This window comes from Rhinoderma darwinii, chromosome 1, assembly GCF_050947455.1.
Source record: "Rhinoderma darwinii isolate aRhiDar2 chromosome 1, aRhiDar2.hap1, whole genome shotgun sequence".
NCBI lineage: Eukaryota > Metazoa > Chordata > Amphibia > Anura > Rhinodermatidae > Rhinoderma > Rhinoderma darwinii.
In genome coordinates, this window is record NC_134687.1 from 299,689,944 (window position 1) to 299,711,089 (window position 21,146).

General features: G+C 41.3%; 1 protein-coding gene across 1 annotated transcript in view; it reads right to left on the reverse strand.

Annotated features, from left to right (window-relative positions):
* LOC142746274 (CTD small phosphatase-like protein 2-A) overlaps positions 1 to 21,146 on the reverse strand; it is a 67,068-nt gene that overhangs the window by 36,283 nt on the left and 9,639 nt on the right. The window contains exons 3-4 of the mRNA XM_075854907.1: positions 14,162 to 14,249; positions 13,977 to 14,088 (exon numbers count right to left, since the gene is read on the reverse strand). Of these exons, the coding sequence (XP_075711022.1) occupies positions 13,977 to 14,088; positions 14,162 to 14,249 (200 nt within the window). The remainder of the gene's footprint in view (positions 1 to 13,976; positions 14,089 to 14,161; positions 14,250 to 21,146) is intronic.

A 21,146-nucleotide genomic window follows, 5' to 3' on the forward strand; every position in this document is an offset into this window, starting at 1 on the left:
TTAACCCCTTCAGGACCCAGCCAATTTTTTTTCAAATCTGACGTGTTACTTTATGTGGTAATAACGTTGGAATGCTTTTACCTATCCAAGCGATTCTGAGATTGTTTTCTCGTGACATGTTTTACTTTGTTAGTGAAAAAACTTTTGTCGATAATTTTGATATTTATTTCTGAAAAACATCACAATTTAGAAAAAAATTGCAAAAATTAGAATTTTTCTAAATTTAAACGTATCTGCTTGTAAAACAGATCGTAATAACACACAAAATAGTTACTAGTTAAAATTTCCCATGTGTACTTTATGTTTGCATCGTTTTTTGTTACGTCCTTTTATTTTTCTAAGACGTTACAAGGCTTAGAACTTTAGCAGCAATTTCTCCTATTTTCAAGAAAATTTCAAAAGGCTATTTTTTCAGGGACCAGTTCAGTTCTGAGGTGGCTTTGAGGGCCTTATATATTAGAAAATACCCGGAAGTCACCCCATTTTGAAAACTGCACCCCTCAAGGTATTTGAGTCAGCATTCACAGTGTTTTAACCCTTTAGGCGTTTCACAGGAATTAAAGCAAAGTAGAGGTGAAATTTACAAATTTAATTTTTTTTGCTGAAATTCATTTCTAATACATTTTTTGTTGTAACACAGAAGGTTTTACAAGATAAATGCAACTCAATATTTATTGCCCAGATTCTGCAGTTTTTAGAAATATCCCACATGTGGCCCAAGTGTGATAAAGTACTGAAGCACTGGCCTCAGAAGCAAAGGAGCACCCAGTGGATTTTGGGCCTCCTTTTTTTTTTAGAACATATTTTAGGCACCTTGTCAGGTTTGAAGAGGTCTTGTGGTGCCAAAACAGTGGAAACACCTCAAAAGTGACCCCATTTTGGAAACTACACTCCTCATGGAATTTATCTACGTGTATAGTTAGCATTTTGACCGCACAGGTTTTTCGCTCAATTTATCAGAATTAGTCTGTAAAAATGAAAATCTACTTTTTTCTGAAAAAACATAGAAATTTTTAATATTTACAAGAGATAATAAAGAAAATGCACCCCAACATATGTAAAGCAATGTCTCCCGATTACGGCAATATCCCATATGTGGTAATAAACTGCTGATTGGACCCACCGCAAGGCTCAGAAGGGAAGGAGCGCCATTTGGATTTTGGAGCATGGATTTTGCTGGATTGGTTTTCGTTTCCATGTCGCGTTTGCAACACCCTGGAGGGACCAAAACAGGGGAAACCCTCCAAAAGTGACCCCATTTTGGAAACTACACCTATCAAGGAATTTATCTAGGGGTATAGTTAGCATTTTGACCACAGGTTTTTCGCTAAATATATTGGAATTAGTCTGTAAAAATTAAAATCTACTTTTTTTCTGAAAAAACATAGAAATTTGTAATATTTACGAGGAATAATGAAGAAAATCACCCCAACATTTGTAAAGCAATGTCTCCTGATTACGGCAATACCCCATATGTGGTAATAAACTGCTGATTGGACCCATGGCAGCGCTCAGAAGGGAAGTAGCGCCATTTGGATTTTGGAGCACGGATTTTGCTGGATTGTTTTTCGGTGCCATGCCGCCTATGCAACGCCCTGGAGGGACCAAAACAGTGGAAGCCCCCCAAGTTACCCCATTTTGGAAAGAACCCTCAAGGAATTTTTCTAGGGGTATAGTGAGCATTTAGACTCCACGGGTCTTTTGCAGAATTTATTAGAATTAGGCGGAGAAAATTAATATCACAATTTTTTTCCACTAAAATGTTGAATTTTTCTCATTTTCACAAGGGAGAAAGGAGAAATAAACAACCAATTTTTGTAAAGCTATTTCTCCCGGGTACGGAAATACCCCACGTGTGGTCATACATTTTTTTCATTAGAAATGAATTAACCCTTTCAGGACTGATCCATTTTTTGCTTTCTTATTTTCGTTTTTCACTACCCGTCTTCCAAGAGCCATAACTTTTTTCTTTTTCCGTCAGTAGTGAGGTGAGGGCTTATTTCTTGCGGGAGGAATTGTAGTTTCTATTGATACCATTTAAAGTGCCATAAAAAGTACTGGGAAACTGAAAAAAAATAGGAAAATATAGGAAAAAAATCTGATTCCATTTTTTGGGGTTTTCGTTTTTACAGCTTTCACCGTGCGGTAAAAACGAAAACTACAGCGATTTTGGTGGTTTAAATTATTTAAGTTTTTTACGGTGTTCACCGTGCGAGTTAAATAATGGTATATTGTAATAGTTCGGCCTTTTACGGACGTAGCGATATCAATTCTGTTTATTTTTTTACATTACTTTTGAAGAAAAATGGGAAAAGGTTTTTTTTTTTTAACTTTAAACTTTTTTCTTTCTCACTACTAATAACTTTAATTCTTCTACACATTTTAGTAGTCCCCTTAGGGGACTTGTACCAGCGATCATTGGATCCGCGGGTACAATATGATGCAATACTAATGTATTGCAGTGTATTGTTATTTTTACAGACTACTGTAACAGCGCGATCGCTGTTCCTGTCCGTTAGTCCTGGGTGTCAGCTGTAATACACAGCTGACACCCGCAGCGTATGGAGCGGGCTCAGCACGTGAGCCCGCTCCATACATCACCCCCGCACCATGACGTGCTATTAAGTCATAGTGCTCAAAGGGGTTAATGCACAGCGGATGGTGATATTGCAATTTTCCACTGATATGCCATTTTAGTGCATAATATGTCGTTCCCAGTTTGTGCCCCTGAAGACAAATACCTCATAAAGCATTAAGCGGGTTCTCCCGGGTATGGCGATGCCATATATGTGGGCACAAACTGCTGTTTGGGCACACTGCAGGGCTCAGAAGGGAGGGAACGCCATTTTGCTTTTGGAGCGCAGATTTTGCTTGGTACTTTTTCTGTTTGGGGTTTTGCTGGTATTTCAGTTTATAATGTGGGGGACATATGTAATCTGTGCGGAGAACATCAGGGCATAATAAAAGGGTATAAAAATGCGGTAAATAAATAATAATTCATAGATATGTGGCCGGTGTCGCACTGATAAATGGTGTCGGATCTTATCCGCTTTTAGAAAACACTGCACATTTCGCATCACCATATTCCTGGGGGCCAGAACGTCTTTATTTTTTCACCACCGGAGCTGCGTGAGGGCTTATTTGTTGCGGGACAATCTGTACTTTTCATTGGTACCATTTTGGAGTACATGCGATTTGTTTGATCACTTTTTATTAAATTTTTTGGCAAGCCGGGTGACCAAAAACAAGCAATTCTGACAATGTTTTTTAGTTTATTTTTTGCGGCGTTCACCGTGCACTATAAATGACCGTTATATTTTATTCTGTGGGTCGGTACGATTACGGTGATACCATATGTTTATAGGTTTTTTTTTATGTTTTGCAGCGTTTGCGCAATAAAATCACTTTTTTATAAAATAATTTATTTTCTGTGTCACCATATTCTGAGAGCCATAACTTTTTTATTTTTTAGTCAAAAAAGCTGTGTAAGAGCTTGTTTTTTGCGGGACGGGTTGTAGTTTTTATCGGTATTATTTTCTGGTACATGCGACTTTTTTATCACTTCTTATTCTCTATTTTGGGAGGGGTGGTGACCAAAAAATAGCGATTCTGGTGTCATTTTTTATTGGGGTGTTCCTCGTGCGGGAAAGATATTATAGTTTTATAGTTGGGGTCGTTACGAACGTGGTGATACCAGATATGTGTACTTTTTTTAACGTGTTAATTTTTTTCCTATAATGAAAGTCTTATTATAGGAAAAAAATGCAGTGTTTGTTTATATAACATAACTTTTATTTTTACACTTTTTTTAAAACATTTTTATTATCTTTTTTCACTTGTCCCACTAGGGGACACTTAGACTTGCAGCTTTGATCGCTGCTAGAGTACATTACACTACACACGTAGTGTAATGTACTCTAACTGTCATTGTGACGTGACAGTCACACTGACAGGAAGGCTCGGAGGACCGGCCGGAGGCTGCTCCTCCGAGGCTTCCGTACATGGCAACCCGGAGGTCATTGTCTGACCTCCGATTGCCGTGACAAGCATCGGTAGCCCCCACGATCACTTCGTGGGGGCTGCCGATGTGCTTCAAACCACTTAAATGCGGAGACGGCAATCCGTCGCCGCATTTATGGGGTTAATTGCCAAAATCAGCGGCGATGGTCCGCTGACCGGCAAGGCTGGAGTGTCAGCTGTCGGGGACAGCTGACCTCCCGGTTCCCGGACACTGTCCGTTAGGACAGTGTGCGCCGGGAAATACTCCGCAATAGTACGTCTGGATGCGGGAACTAACCCCTCTGCAGGACGTACTATTGCGGAGCAGTGCGTGAAGAGGTTAAACACTTTTTGACCTGTGCTTCGTCCCACGTCATATATGTACTTCAGTGTCCCTGCAAATTAATTTATGTTGGAGAAACAACTCAAGCGTGCCGAGTTAGTTTAAACAAACATAAATCTACCATTAGAACTAAAAGACTTTATTTACCGGTGTCATCACATTTTGTTTCAGCGGGGCATGTGGTCAGTGATCTAAAATTTTGGATCGTTGACCACATGCCTATACATCGGAGGGGTGGAGACCGAGTCTTGCGACTTAAACGTAAGGAGCTTAAATGGATTTTCAAGTTAAACTCCCTATCTCCACAGGGTCTAAACATTGATTTTAAGGTTGGTGCGGCTATGAGGTGTTGATAACACTTCTTAGACTGTTATTTGTTCATCTCACAGTACTTTGTTTGTTCTATATGCCTCATTTTTCTTTGTATGTATTATTTGTACACATTTCGAGTATATATTGCATTACGAGATAATATGTATTCGTATTATACATTATCTTTAATTGTCATTCTTTATTGTAATTTGCAGATACATTTTGCGGATTGGACCATCTCCCTGGGTTTCGGGTACCTATATACATCTATCCGAGCTGAATACATTTATCTTGCTTGGTTTATATTTTGCATGTCCATTCTCTCTTTTTAGTGCTATTCTCCTTCGGATATATAGGGACGTATTCCGCTCTATCGCCAAAGAAAATATTTTGGGGGTGTGTATAGATATTTACATACATTAAGATAGGATCTAATTTTTATATCAACTCGTGCCAGTATCCGGATGTTTTTTACACTGGTATACATGTTGCACCTCATGGTATATTGCAATGGACTGATGGGATCTATTATAGTTCCCCTTTGCCTCGTTTAGATATCCCCTCTTCTTTTCTCCCCTTGGCATGAAACGGGCTCTTCCCTTGATGTGGCTTTATAGCCAATCATGAACTACTAGTTCGCCAGCACTAAGATGATCCCTTTGCCATCTTCCAAGATGGCCGCCGCGTAAGTTATAGACTAACCGCGCATGAGCGAGAGTTGCACGGCGTGATCTCGCGGGATTTCGGCACATAGCCATTGATTAGACATGCTTCCCCATACACATGTGGGACACACGCAGCTGATGTACAGGGATGCCGTAAACACATTAGGAGCAGGTCCTTCCACCCTCTACAAATGACAGTATGTAATCTACTGTTTTAATATGTACACCTGTGTGATTTATTAACTAGTTATCCATTGTTTACACTTGGACTGCTTATTGTCTTTACCAGTCCCTTATTAAACTGTATGTACACATGTAATTTTCACCCCTATTCATGTCTGTATTTTAGAATTGATTCATTTGTAATAATCTATATATTTATTTAATATTTTTTACTTGATCACTGCTTTATTGCTAATTGACTCTGTGAGTCCCTAAATACTTGGTTTTTGGATGTGTTTTACTATGCTTGAGAAAGATCCTGAGGGATTGAAACGTTGCATGGGTGATTAAAGATTTTCTATGTTTTTGGAAGTGCTGCCTCCTTGTCCATTTTTTGCCTAGTTTGAGAAATAGACGCCTCACAGGTCCTCAATTGGCAGCTTCATTAAATAGTACCCGCAAAACGCCAGTGTCAACGTCTACAGTGAAGAGGCGACCCCGGGATGCTGGCCTTCAGGGCAGAGTGGCAAAGAAAAAGCCATATCTGAGACTGGCTAATAAAAGGAAAAGATTAATATGGGCAAAAGCACACAGACATTGGACAGAGGAAGATTGGAAAAAAGTGTTATGGACAGACAAATCGAAGTTTGAGGTGTTTGGATCACACAGAAGAACATTTGTGAGACGCAGAACAACTGAAAAGATGCTGGAAGAGTGCCTGACGCCATCTGTCAAGCATGGTGGAGGTAATGTGATGGTCTGGGGTTGCTTTGGTGCTGGTAAAGTAGGAGATTTGTACAAGGTAAAAGCATTTTGCAACGCCATGCCATACCCTGTGGACAGCGCTTGATTGGAGCCAATTTCATCCTACAACAGCACAATGACCCAAATCACACCTCCAAATTATGCAAGAACTACTTAGGGAAGAAGCAGGCAGCTGGTATTCTATCTGTAATGGAGTGGCCAGCGCAGTCACCAGATCTCAACCCCATAGAGCTGTTGTGGGAGCAGCTTGACCGTATGGTACGCAAGAAGTGCCATCAAGCCAATCCAACTTGTGGGAGGGGCTTCTGGAAGCATGGGGTGAAATTTCTCCCGATTTACCTCAGCAAATTAACAGCTAGAATGGCAAAGGTCTGCAATGCTGTAATTGCTGCAAATGGGGCATTCTTTGACGAAAGCAAAGTTTGAAGGAGAAAATTATTTCAAATAAAAATCATTATTTCTAACCTTGTCAATGTCTTGACTATATTTTCTATTCATTTTGCAACTCATTTGATAAATATAAGTGTGAGTTTTCATGGAAAACACAAAATTGTCTGGGTGACCCCAAACTTTTGAACGGTAGTGTATGTATGTATGTTTGCATGTATGTTTGTTTGTATATGTCTGTATGGCCATGTATGATACTGTCTGCTGGCGCCCTGTATCTAAGCCAACTTTACGGCAGGCTTCTATACATGGTATAACAGTAAGTATCACACATGAAACTGAAACTAAGCCTACGACATGTTTTATTCACTTTTTTTTTATAGTGTTTTTTTACAGGTTTGGTCGTTGGACTACGTCGGTTTCGAGGACTACTTTGATGACGGCTTTTTTTTCAACAATAAAATGGTTAATGAGGGTTGTGTTGGGGGTGCTTTATTTCAATAAAATATTTTATCTATATCTTTGTCTTTTCTTTTCAACTTTTATTACTACCACTTTAGTAATGGCCGCTGTCTGAGTGACAACATCCATTGCTAAGGCGAGGCTTAGTGTTAGCCGGTGCAGAGGCTAACACTAACCACCATTATTACCCCGGTACCCACCACCACCAGGGGTGGCGGGAAGAGCCAGGTACGATCCAGTACCCGACCATCTGTTGTGATGGTCGGGCACTGGGGCGGCCTCAAGCTGGTATTATGAGGCTGGGAAGGGCCAAAAACAGTGGACCTTCCCACCCTTGCAATGCTAGGCGGCTGCTGCTGTGTTGTATCTAGCTGGTTATAAAAATGGGGGGGGACCCCACATCATTTTTTAAAATTTATTTTTTTTTTTTTAAAAAGACATGGGGTTCCACCCAATTTATAATAACCAGCCACATACAACACAGTGTTATTAGCCTGGGAATGGACAAAACCAGTGGCCCTTCCGACCCGTGTAATGCCAGGCTGCTGCGGCCTTGTATATGGCTGGTTATTAAAAATGTGGGGGACCCGTGTTAAATTTAAAAAAAAAAAAACCGACGTGAGGGTCCCACCGATTTTTATAACTAGCCCGATACAACACAGCAGCAGCCTAGCATTACAAGGGTGGGAAGGTCCACTGTTTTTGGCCCTTCCCAGCCTCATAATACCAGCCTGCGGCCGCCCCAGTGCCCTACCATCACGACAGATGGTCGGGTACTGGATCGTACCAAGCTCTTCCCGGCACCCCTAGTGGCGGTTGGATACCGGGGTAATAATGGGTGGTTAGTGCTAGCCTCTGCACCGGCTAACACTAAGTTCCGCCTTAATAATGGACACTGTCAATCAGCCAACTGCCATTATCTAGGCACTAATAAAGTTTTTGAAAAAAAACGCAAATACAATTTTTTTTTTTATTGAAATAAGAAATCCCCAACATAACCCTCGTTAACCATTTTATTAAAATTTGAAAAAAACGTAGATCTACGCAGTAGTCCAAAGAATCGAAGATGTAGTCCAATCGGTACATCAAAATCTGCAACATCAAAAAAAAGTTATCAATGTGAACAATACCAATACTTATACTTGCCTACACCTACACACACACACACACACACACACACACACACACACAAACACACCCATAAATAGACAAACACACACACATGTACACAAACACATCTACACAAACACACACACATACACAAACACACACATATATACACAAACACACACATATACACAAACACTCCCATATATACACACATACACAAACACCCATATATACACACAAACACACACATATACACAAACACACACATATACAAAAACACAGACACACAAACATATATGCACAAACACACCCATATATACACAAACACACACATAAACACACACAGATACACAAACACACACACAAAAATATACACACAAACATATACACATACAGTGAAGGAAATAAGTATTTGATCCCTTGCTTATTTTGTAAGTTTGCCCACTGTCAAAGACATGAACAGTCTAGAATTTTTAGGCTAGGTTAATTTTACCAGTGAGAGATAGATTATATAAAAAAAAAAAAAACAGAAAATCACATAGTCAAAATTATATATATTTATTTGCATTGTGCACAGAGAAATAAGTATTTGATCCCTTTGGCAAACAAGACTTAATACTTGGTGGCAAAACCCTTGTTGGCAAGCACAGCAGTCAGACGATTTTTGTAGTTGATGAGGTTTGCACACGTTAGATGGAATTTTGGCCCACTCCTCTTTGCAGATCATCTGTAAATCATTAAGATTTCGAGGCTGTCGCTTGGCAACTCGGATCTTCAGCTCCCTCCATAAGTTTTCGATGGGATTAAGGTCTGGAGACTGGCTAGGCCACACCATGACCTTAATGTGCTTCTTTTTGAGCCACTCCTTTGTTGCCTTGGCTGTATGTGTCGGGTCATTGTCGTGCTGGAAGACCCAGCCACGAGCCATTTTTAATGTCCTGGTGGAGGGAAGGAGGTTGTCACTCAGGATTTGACGGTACATGGCTCCATCCATTCTCCCATTGATGCGGTGAAGTAGTCCTGTGCCCTTAGCAGAGAAACACCCCCAAAACATAATGTTTCCACCTCCATGCTTGACAGTGGGGACGGTGTTCTTTGGGTCATAGGCAGCATTTCTCTTCCTCCAAACACGGCGAGTTGAGTTAATGCCAAAGAGCTCAATTTTAGTCTCATCTGACCACAGCACCTTCTCCCAATCACTCTCAGAATCATCCAGATGTTCATTGTCAAACTTCAGACGGGCCTATACATGTGCCTTCTTGAGCAGGGGGACCTTGCGGGCACTGCAGGATTTTAATCCATTACGGCGTAATGTGTTACCAATGGTTTTCTTGGTGACTGTGGTCCCAGCTGCCTTGAGATCATTAACAAGTTCCCCCCGTGTAGTTTTCGGCTGAGCTCTCACCTTCCTCAGGATCAAGGATACCCCACGAGGTGAGATTTTGCATGGAGCCCCAGATCGATGTCGATTGACAGTCATTTTGTATGTCTTCCATTTTCTTACTATTGCACCAACAGTTGTCTCCTTCTCACCCAGCGTCTTACTTATGGTTTTGTAGCCCATTCCAGCCTTGTGCAGGTCTATGATCTTGTCCCTGACAGCCTTAGGCCTCATTTACACGAGCGTGTGCGTTTTGCGCGCGCAAAAAACGCTGCGTTTTGCGCGCGCAAAAGGCACTTGGCAGCTCCGTGTGTCATCCGTGTATGATGCGCGGCTGCGTGATTTTCGCGCAGCCGCCATCATAGAGATGAGGCTAGTCGACGCCCGTCACTGTCCAAGGTGCTGAAAGAGCTAACTGATCGGCAGTAACTCTTTCAGCACCCTCGACAGTGAATGCCGAACACAATATACACCAACCTGTGAATAAAAAAAGACTTTCATACTTACCAAGAACTTCCTGCTTCCCCCAGTCCGGGCTCCCGGCCGTTGCCTTGGTGACGCGTCCCACTCTTGTCATCCGGCCCCACCTCCCAGGATGACGCCGCAGTCCATGAGACCGCTGCAGCCTGTGATTGGCTGCAGCCTGTGCTTGGCCTGTGATTGGCTGCAGCTGTCACTTGGACTTAACTGTCATCCCGGGAGGTCGGACCGGAGTTATCGGTAAGTCAGAACTTTTTTTTTTTTTTACAGGTTCATGGATTTTCGGAGCGGAAGTCACTGTCCATGGTGCTGAACCAGTTTAACGCTTTCAGCACCGTGGACAGTGACTGTCTCCTGACGTCGCGTACCCGAACATTTTTTACCGGTTTCGGTCAAAACGAGTTTGGCCGAACCCGGTGAAGTTCGGTGCGCTCATCTCGAATTTGACACTCCGTTTGGATGTTTGTAACCAGAAAAGCACGTGGTGCTTTTCTGTTTACATTCAGGAGTTTGACAGCTCTTGCGTGATTTTCGCGCATGCAACGCAGGACCGTCAGTGTGGCATGCGTTGTTTTCACGCACCCATTGAAGTCAATGGGTGCGTGTTGCGTGAAAAACGCAAGAATATAGAACATGTCGTGAGTTTTACGCAACGCACTCACGCAGCGCAAAATTCACGCATCGTCTAAACAGCCCCATAGACTATTATAGGTGCGTACGACACGCGTGAAAAGCACGCGCGTCGCACGCGCGTATAATACGCTCGTGTAAATGAGGCCTTAGAAAGCTCTTTGGTCTTGCCCATGTTGTAGAGGTTAGAGTCAGACTGATTAATTGAGTCTGTGGACAGGAGTCTTTTATACAGGTGACCATTTAAGACAGCTGTCTTTAATGCAGGCACCAAGTTGATTTGGAGCGTGTAACTGGTCTGGAGGAGGCTGAACTCTTAATGGTTGGTAGGGGATCAAATACTTATTTCTCTGTGCACAATGCAAATAAATATATATAATTTTGACTATGTGATTTTCTTTGATTTTCTTTTTTTTTTTTTATATAATCTATCTCTCACTGGTAAAATTAACCTAGCCTAAAAATTCTAGACTGTTCATGACTTTGACAGTGGGCAAACTTACAAAATCAGCAAGGGATCAAATACTTATTTCCTTCACTGTACACATATACACAAATACACCCATATATACACACACACACACACACACACACACACACACACACACACCCCCATATATACACAAACACACAAACATATACACACCCATATATACACAAACACACACACATATACACACATATACACAAACACACATATAAAAACACAAACACACAAAGACACATACCCAAACACACATATATACACAAACACACACATACACACATACACACACACACATATATATATATATACCGTTAGCGGACCGCAGACTTCTCCTCGCGGTCCGCTAAGATGCGCCGAGATGCGTGTTCACGAGATAAATGACATCCTCTTCTCAGAACGGAGAGGATGTCATTACGCATGCGCGACCACCGCTAAAGGTAAATAGCGGTGGCCGGATACCTAGACAATGAGCAAGAAACAAAGAGGGACTGACGTGGACTTTAATCAACAATCGCAAGAAGACGACATCGCTGGGCTACAGAAAGGTAATTATAAAAATTCTTAACTTTACATGGGTGAGCTTCCTAGCTACATTTATGAAGTTGGGAATAACCCTTTAAGGCTGGATTCACACGAGCGTGTGCCTTTTGCGCACGCAAAAACGCGGCGTTTTGCGTGCGCAAAAGGCACTTGACAGCTCCATGTGGCAGCATCATATGATGCGCGGCTGTGTGGTTTTCGCGCAGCCGCCATCATTATGACACTCCATTTGGATGTTTATAAACAGAAAAGCATGTGGTGCTTTTCTATTTTCATTCATCCTTTTGACAGCTGTTGCGCGAATCACGCTGTTCGCACAGAAGTGCTTCCGTGTGACATGCGTGGTGTTCACGCACCCATTGACTTCAATGGGTGCGTGATGCGTGAAAAACGCTCAAAGAACGGACATGTCATGACTTTTACGCAGCGGACCAACGGCCCCATGTCTGCACGGCCCCATAGACTAATATAGGTCCATGCGACGGACTTATATCCCGTTCGTCTGAATAAGCCCTAAGTCAAAGACTTTAACATGATGAACTCCATCACAGATGCGGCGGGCACAGCCGGAGCCAATAAAACGTGCCGGTCATGTACTGAAGGCAGTGTCACAATTCTAAGCAGCCATGCAGACAAGCAACATGCCGGAGGAAGAGGATTTCGATGCAGAGGGTTTGTGGCAGTCATAATAAAACTCCACTAATCCGCCTACGAGGGAACTAACCCCAGGCTCACAGTATATAAGGTGCTGTATACAGCCCAGTGACGTATACTAACAAGAGACAGTGACTGACCGATGAGAAGGACCAAACCAAGTCCTGTTGACATCAGCAAATGTCAAAGTAAAGCAAAGGCCAAATACCTGAGTGAACCAGTCAGCAGCATCCAGGTGTTTTACAGCAGAAGATAAGTGACTAGGAGGTGGGTAATAATATATCCCCCACTGGACACCACCGTACAGTCAGTGAAGAGAAGAAGACGATGAAGATGTACAGGACTTGTCAATGCGCAAATGGGACCCAAAGACTCAAACCTGAGGGGAAATGCAGGAGATTGGTAATGGCATTATATTATTAAGTTGTGGCCCTATTAATTGATTACATTGTTTCAAGTTTATAATCATAATATTTAATCTCTGTAAATTAATATAAGAAAAAGGGGGGGGGGGGGGTTACGTCCCGGTACGTCCCGATGCAGGGGGAGAAGTATGGAGCGTTGCTCCATACTCAGCGGGTGTCAGGTGTCAGCTGTGTTTTACACCCGGGACTAACTGTCAGGAACAGTGATCGCGCTGTTCCATGATGTTTAACCCCTTAAACGCTGCGCTCAATCGAGACCTCAGCATCTGAGGCATTGAAAAGAGGGGGTGATGGCCCCCTCCGACAGTTCATCGTCTGCCCATAGTGAGATCGGCTTAACAGAAGCCTGTAGAAATTACAATACATTAGTTAGATCGCTGGTTCAATTCCCCTCGGGGGACTAATAGAATGAGTAAAAAAGAAAAAGTGAAATAAAGTTTAGTAGTGAAAAGTAAAAGAAAACTCTAAAGTAATGTAAAAAACAAAGAAAAAGTAAAGAAAATTGGTATCACTGCATCTGTAAAAGTCTGAACTATTACAATACATCTTTATTTAAAGCGCACGGTGAACGCCGTAAAAAATAAAACATTTAAAACGCCAAAATCGCTGTCCTTTTGGTCAACTTAGCGCTAACATTTTTTTAATAAAAAGTGATCAAGTTATATGCAGTAAAAACTACAGCTTGTCCCGCAAAAAATAAGCCCCCTTACCCGGCTCAATCCACAGAAAAACATAACTATGATGCTAGGAGCCCGGCTCCCTGCAGTGTGTTCGGTCCGGGACTTGCGGCCGAAATACGTTCCGTCCATTACGGATGTAACATGCTCGTGTGAACCCAGCCTTACGGTTGTGTATAGAGAGCCTGCAGGCAGGGAAAAAGGAACTACAGGCTGCCGGAAGATGCTACTTTTCATGTATTCACATGTACTACTGACAAATTATAAAAATTCCTGTGTACGAGAAAAAGACAATGCAAAACAAGATGTCTCTTGAAATTATTTTACAAGATAATACGTCAGAAATGTATTTTACAGCTAAAAACAAACATTCTCAGCACATTGCTCAAGCTACTCCGTTTTTAATGGGATATTTAGACTCAAGTAAAAACTGAGGGGCTATGATGAATTCAAGAAGTGCAATACCAAAACAATGCAATACTATAGATCCATCTTACCAATTCCAGCACCAGAGTACTCTCAGGAGCACTGCGAGTTTTAAATGGAATGTCATACTTCCGCTGCCGCAGGTCACATGATACTGCTTGGGCACTGCATATAAACTTAGATCTGAAACAAAAGAATCAATTGACTGTTTCTACAATACTAACCAAGCATTAGCGTTAAAATTAATAACACTTACGGGTTGAAATCCTCCACGGCCTCTTCTTCAGGGAAGTCGCTAAAATATGGGCAGTCTGTTTCTGTAAGATTTGGTGGACTACAGCCATCTAGGTTCCCAAGAAAGGATGATCATTAGAGACATGCTTTATGTTAAAGAGGAGCGGTCAGCTATCCGGACATGTCTGTTTTAGTAAATACTTAAGGCATCTTTTATCCCAACTCTGTATGTCATTCCTCCTGAAAATGTATAGACAAAACTTGATGTTGTTTTCTTTGTAAATGGAACATATCCCATCACGCTCTGACACTGTCCAGTCTGTGCAGGAATACAACCCATTGACAAGAGGAATGGTAACACCCAATTGTCAATTTATTCATACATTTCCAGGGGGAATAACAGAGGAACGGAACAATGCAGCCTTCTAATTGCTTCAGAATTGTATTTTTATGACGAATGCCAATATTTCTAAAGACAGACAGGTCAGGAGAGTTACAGGTCCTTTTCAAGCGATTTGTCAGATACAGGTTAAATGAGGATTTAACATTAAGTGGCGTTATCGGAGCAATAAATGGAAAATCAAAACCAACTTTTAGAGAACAAGTCTCTGCAGAAGTTAAGACTGAGATGCATGGATACCATTCGGGTTATTGACATACCAAGGCATTTAATGTGGTATCAAGTCTATAAAGAAATTCGAAGCATATTACAAATCAAGAATATTAACTATAAGCAGTGCACATGATATTACCCTGGACTCTTAACACACATTTCCCTTAATAAATATAGATCACACACAAGTTAATATAGGATAAACACATATGCAGAAAATCAGTGTTAAATGACCCAAACACTTGGGTGTAAGTGGCCTCCTGGCACATCGCTACTCTTTACCCCATTGTATATCTGCATGGTCAGTCAACTTCTATTCTATTATTTTTGGGCTACCTTGCCAGTTCTGTCTATCGATTCTGATGGTCTATTTCACCACAGTTGTTTATTTCTGTTATGTGACTCACCATGGCTGTTTATTTACAATGTACTTTGTATGGTATAGATGTTATGGCCAGTAGCCCACTCAGTATTTTCTTTACTGTGAGGACTCCTATTTTAATCCATTTTTGATGCTATTAACTATATTTTGTATTTTTATCATGTCTCAATAAAAACTATTTTATTTTGAAAATGTTTGGGTCATTTAACACTGATTTTTTGCATATGTGTTTAACCTCTTCCCGACATTTGCGGTAAATGTACGTCATGGAAAGCATTGACTTCCCGCAAAATGCTGTACATTTACGGCAAATGTTTGGCACCATCTCAGAAGCTGAGTCGGTGCCATCATCGTCGGATCTCAGCTGTATCTTACAGCTGACATCCGACTGTAACGGCGGGGACCGAAATTAGCTTCGATCCCCGCCATTAACTTCGATCGCTGCACTTAAGGTGTTTGCAACTCATCGAAGCCCCAGCAATGAAATTACCGGGGTTCCGGTGGCTGCAATGGCAACCGGAGGCCTAATACTGGCCTCCCAGTCTGCCTAGCACCGAAGCCGGTCAAGATCCGGAGCTGATCCGGCGTCATCAGCGGTGGAAGTCAGCTGTACTGTACAGATGACATCCACCTGTAATGGCAGGAACCGGAGCTAGCTCCGATCCCTGCCATTAACCCCTTCGATGCAGCAATCGAAAGCGATTGCTGCATCGTAGCGGTTACTAGCAGATCGCCAGCCCTGACAGGCAATCGGGACTGGCGACTGCTGTTATGGCAACAGGAGACACAATGGTCTCCTGCTCTGCCATTACGGAAGCCGATTAGGCCCCGCCGGGAGGCGAAGCCTAATCGGCTTGCTGTCAGTGAATGACTGACAGATCTAATACATTGCACTACATAGGTAGTGCAATGTATTAGAAAAAAAAATATCTGACCGTTGGACCTTCAAGTCCCCTAGTGGGACTTGAAGAAAAGTGTAAAAAAAAAGTATAAAAAAGTGTAAAAAAAAGTGCAAGGAAAAAAAATTTGAAAACAATAAAAGTTTCAAGTAATCAAATAAAACACAATCCCCCTTTTACTCTTATCAAGTCCTTTATTATTGAAAAATAATAATAAACCATATGTATTTGGTATCGCCACAACCGTAACGACCTGAGGTATCAAAATATTATTTATTGCACGCGGTGAACAGCGTAAAAAAAAAACTTTACCAGAGTTTCTGTTTTTTGGTCACTTTGCCCTACAAATATTAGAATAAAAAGTGATCAAAAAGTCGCACGTATCCAAAAATGGTACCTATAAAAACTATAGCTCGTCCCGCAAAAAACAAGCCCTCATACACCTCCATCGACAAAAAAATTAAAAAGTTATGGTTCTCACAACTTGGCGACAGAAAAAATACATTCTTTTTACAAAAGTAATTTTATTGTGCAAAAAGTTGTAAAACATAAAAAAGTGCTATAAATTAGGTATCGCCGGAATCGGACTGACCCGCAGAGTAAAGTTAACATGTAATTTATAACGCATGGTGAACGCTGTATAAAAAAAAAAACGAAAAAAGCTGTGCCAGAATTGCGTTTTTTTGTTTACCTGGCATCCCAAAAAATAGGATAAAAGGTGATCAAAAAGTTGCATGTACCCCAAAATGGTACCAATAATAACTACAGCTCGTCCCGCAACAAACCAGCCCTCATACCACTACGTCTATGAAAAATAAAATTAGTTATGGCTCCAATAAGTCAGGAAATAAAAAAATATGCAGTTGTGCCTGAGGGGAACATTTCTTCTGTTTCAAGAGGCGATTTATCAAGGACCTAAAATTAGGGAACCAGGAAAGGGAGGGCCCAAACATATCCGCTGGAAGCGACGGTGCCCGTATTATACCAGGACAACACTTTCCCATCAAAATTCCCCAAACTACAAAAGGTGCGGAGTGTGGACCAAAAGGGGGATAAGAATGACACCATTTATCAGTGCGACACTGGCCTGTGCGGAAAGGATTGCTTCACAGCGTAACACACATCTATGGATTATTTTTATTTTTTTATACCACCTGACTATGCCTCTTATATACTCCGCCCCGCTTACATGTACCCCCACATTATAAATGGAAACACCAGCAATACTCAAACAAATATAGTACCAAGCAAAATCCGCTCTCCAAAAGCCAAATGGTGCTCCCTCGGCTCTGAACCCTACAGCGTGCCCAAACAGCAGTTTCCTTCAACATATATGGCGTCGTCATACCCGGGAGAACCCTTTTAACAATTCTTGGGGTGTGTGTCTCCAGCGTCATAAGCTTGGCATGACATATTTGCCACTGAATGGCATATCTAGGGAAAAATATAAATTTTTAATTTGCACCATCCGCAGCGCATTCATTTATGGAAAAGACCTGTGGGGTGAAAATGCTCACTACACCCCTTAATAAATGCCTTGAGGGGTGTAGATTCCAAATGGGGTCACTTCTCAGGGGTTTCTTTTTATTATTTCACATCTGAGCCTCTGCAGTTGTGAACCAATACTTTGTAAATCGCCAAATTAGGCCTCCACTCCGCATGGTACTCTTCACTCCTGAGCCCTGTCATATGTCCAGGCAAAAGATTAGGGCCACATGTAGGGTGTTTCTAAAACCGGGAAACACCGCATAATAATTAAAGAGCTGTCTTGTTATGGTGGCACAAGCCGGGCACCACATATTGGCATATCTATGGAAAAAAATCCCATTTTTCACTCTGCAACATCGAGTGAACACTAATTTCTACAAAACACCTGCAGGGTTAAAATGCTTACTACACCCCTTGGTAAATGCATTGCGGGGTGTAGTTTCCAAAATGGGGTCACTTCTGGGGGGTTTCCACTGTTTTTGGCCCACAGGCGCCCAGAAACCAATCAAGCAACATCTGCACTCCAAATGGCGGTCCTTCCCTTCTGAGCCCTGCCGTTTGCCCAAACAGCAGTTTATGACCACATATGGGGTATTGCCTTACTCGGGAGAAATTGCTTTACAAATGTTGTGTTCTTTTTTTCCTTTATTTGTTGAGAAAATGAAAACATTTGCGCTAAAGCTACGTCTTATTGAAGAAAAAGGACTGTTTTTATTTTCACTGCCTAATTCTAATAAATTCTATGAAACATCTGTGGGGTCAAATTGCTCACTACACCCCTAGATGAATTCCTCAAGAGGTGTAGTTTCCTAAATGGAGTCCCTTTTTGGGCGTTTTCATTGTTTTGTCCCCTGAGGGGCTTTGCAAATGTGACATGGCCTCCGCAAACCATTCCTGCTAAATGTGATCTCAAAAAGCCAAATAGTGCTATTTCCCTTCTAAGCCCTGCCGTGTGTCCAAACAGCCGTTTATTACCACATGTGGGGTATTGTTTTACTCGGGCGAAACTGCTTTACAAATTTTGTGGTGCTTTTTCTCCTTCAGTCCTTGTGGAAATGAGAAAAAATTAGCTAAACCTACATTTTCTTTGAAAAAATTTAGATTATCATTTTCACAGCCTACTTCCAATAATTTATGCAAAAAACGTGTGGGGTCAAAACGCTCACTATACCCCTAGATAATTTCCTCAATGGGTGTAGTTTCCGAAATGGGGTCACTTGTGGGGGGTTTCCACTGTTTTGTCCCCTCAGGGGCTTTGTAAATGTGACATGGCCTCTCAAACCATTCCTGCTAAATTTGAGCTCCAAAAGCCAAATGGCGCTCTTTCCCTTCTAAGCCCTGCCGTGTGTCCAAATATCCATTTATTACCACATGTTGGGTATTGTTTTACTCGGGAGAAATTGCTTTACAAATTTTGCGGTACTTTTTCTCCTTTAGTCCTTGTGCAAATGAGAAAAAAAATCGCTAAACCTACATTTTCTTTGAAGAAATGTTGATTTTAATTTTCACGGCCTACTTCCAATAATTTCTGTAAAAAACCTGTGCGGTCAAAATGCTCACTACACCCCTAGATAATTTCCTTGAGGTGTGTAGTTTCCCAGATGGGGTCACTTTTGGGGGATTTTTACCGTTTTTTCACTGCAAGAGCCCTTCAAACCTGACATGGTGCCTAAAATATATTCTAACAAAAATAAGGCCCCAAAATCCACTAGGTGTTCCTTTGCTTCTGAGGCCGGTGCTTCAGTCCAGTAGCACGCTACAGCCACATGTGGGATATTTCCTAAAACTGCAGAAAATGGGCAACAAATATTGAGTTGCATTTCTCTGGTAAAACCTTCTGTGTTATAAAAATTTTTTTATTAAAAATGTATTTCTGCAAAAAAATATGAAATTTGTAAATTTCACCTCTACTTAGCTTTAATTCCTGTGAAATGTGTAAAGGGTTAAGACATTTTCTAAATGCTGTTTTGAATACTTTGAGGGGTGAAGTTTTTAAAATGGGGTGACTTTTTGGGGGTTTCTAATATATAAGGCCCTCAAAACCACTTCACAACTGAACTGGCCCCTGTAAAAATAGCCTTTTGAAATTTTCTTGAAAATGTGAGAAATTGCTGCTAAAGTTCTAAGCCTTGTGAGGTCATAGAAAAATAAAAGGATGTTCAAAAATCGACGCCAATCTAAAGTATACATATGGGGGATGTTAATTAGCAACAATTTTGTGTGGTATAACTGCCTGTCTTACAAGCAGATACATTTAAATTGAGAAAAATGCTAATTTTTGCAATTTTTCGCTAATTTTTGGTGTTTTTCACAATTAAATACTGAACATATCGAGCAAATTTTGCTAGTAACTTAAAGTGCAATGTGTCGCGAGAAAACAATCTCAGAATCGCTTGGATAGGTGAAAGCATTCCGGAGTTATTACCACATAAAGTGACACATGTCAGATTTGAAAAATGAGGCTCTGTCAGGAAGGTCAAAAGTGGCTAAAGAGGGAAGGGGTTAAACTATGAGTTTGGTGTTTGACCAAATTATTCTATTGAGGCAATTTTTGGGTGTTAAGTTAATATAGGATGCTGACTAATATATGAGAGTCCCTAATGGGGGACCCACCTTTTATTAACTCATCATTTTCAAATAGGGGATTTGATGGCAGATCCGCTTTAAGAAATCTATTCTTAGTCTATATACAGGCAGCATAGTATAGGGACAGGTTCTGTCTCCTATTAGCCAAAATAAATAAATAAATACTATTCAGTTTGGCTAATCAGAGTTCTTGTGTATTCTTGGATCTCTCCTAACTATATCTTATATGGGGCAGGCTAGTCTGATGACTAGCCAGATTTATTTTTTGGAAGGTTTCGGTTCATTTTATTGACCCAAGATAGTAGTCAATATATAAGATAGTAGCAGTAGCCACCTGGTGTCTTTGGAAATGGACTAATAAATCTACTTGACAGTGACCTTCAGTAAGGGCTACTGGCCGCAATAGATTTGAATTATCTGACAGATAGATGAATGTTGAGTAATCGGCTATCCATTCTGTTGTGATGCAACAGAATGGATAACTTCAATAACAACTGTTGCAATAAGCAATGCTGGTAGTTGTAGTCTCACAACAGCTGGAGTGCCACAGGTTTGAGATAACTACCACAGATCATGGTATCAATGCAACATACAATTCTTTATAGATAGATGGGTTCCTGGTCCTTCTCACAGCTGGCTGGGTCAAATGAACACATCGATGGACAATAGAGCGGACGGTTTCCTTGCCTGCATAACGATCTCTGGTTCTCTACACCAGGTTCTTTAGAGCATCTACTTGTTAGCACTATAGCCCTTCTGCTGAAAATTGGCGTCTAGTTGTTGATAATCATTTAAGGTTGTAAAACAAGCTTAGAGGAGTAAATGCTACTTTATTACAAACAGGTCAACTATAAGGCCCTGTTCACATAGAGTTTTTGCAGGTGGAAAAGTCTGTCTCAAAACTCTTTCAGGAATTTTAAGGCAGATTTTGACCTGCCGGCCGAACACTTGCCGCGTTTTTTACGGTGTTTTCTGCCCGTGTCCACGGGCAAAAACAGCTGCCAAAAACGCGATCTCTGCCTTCCAATGATGTCAATGG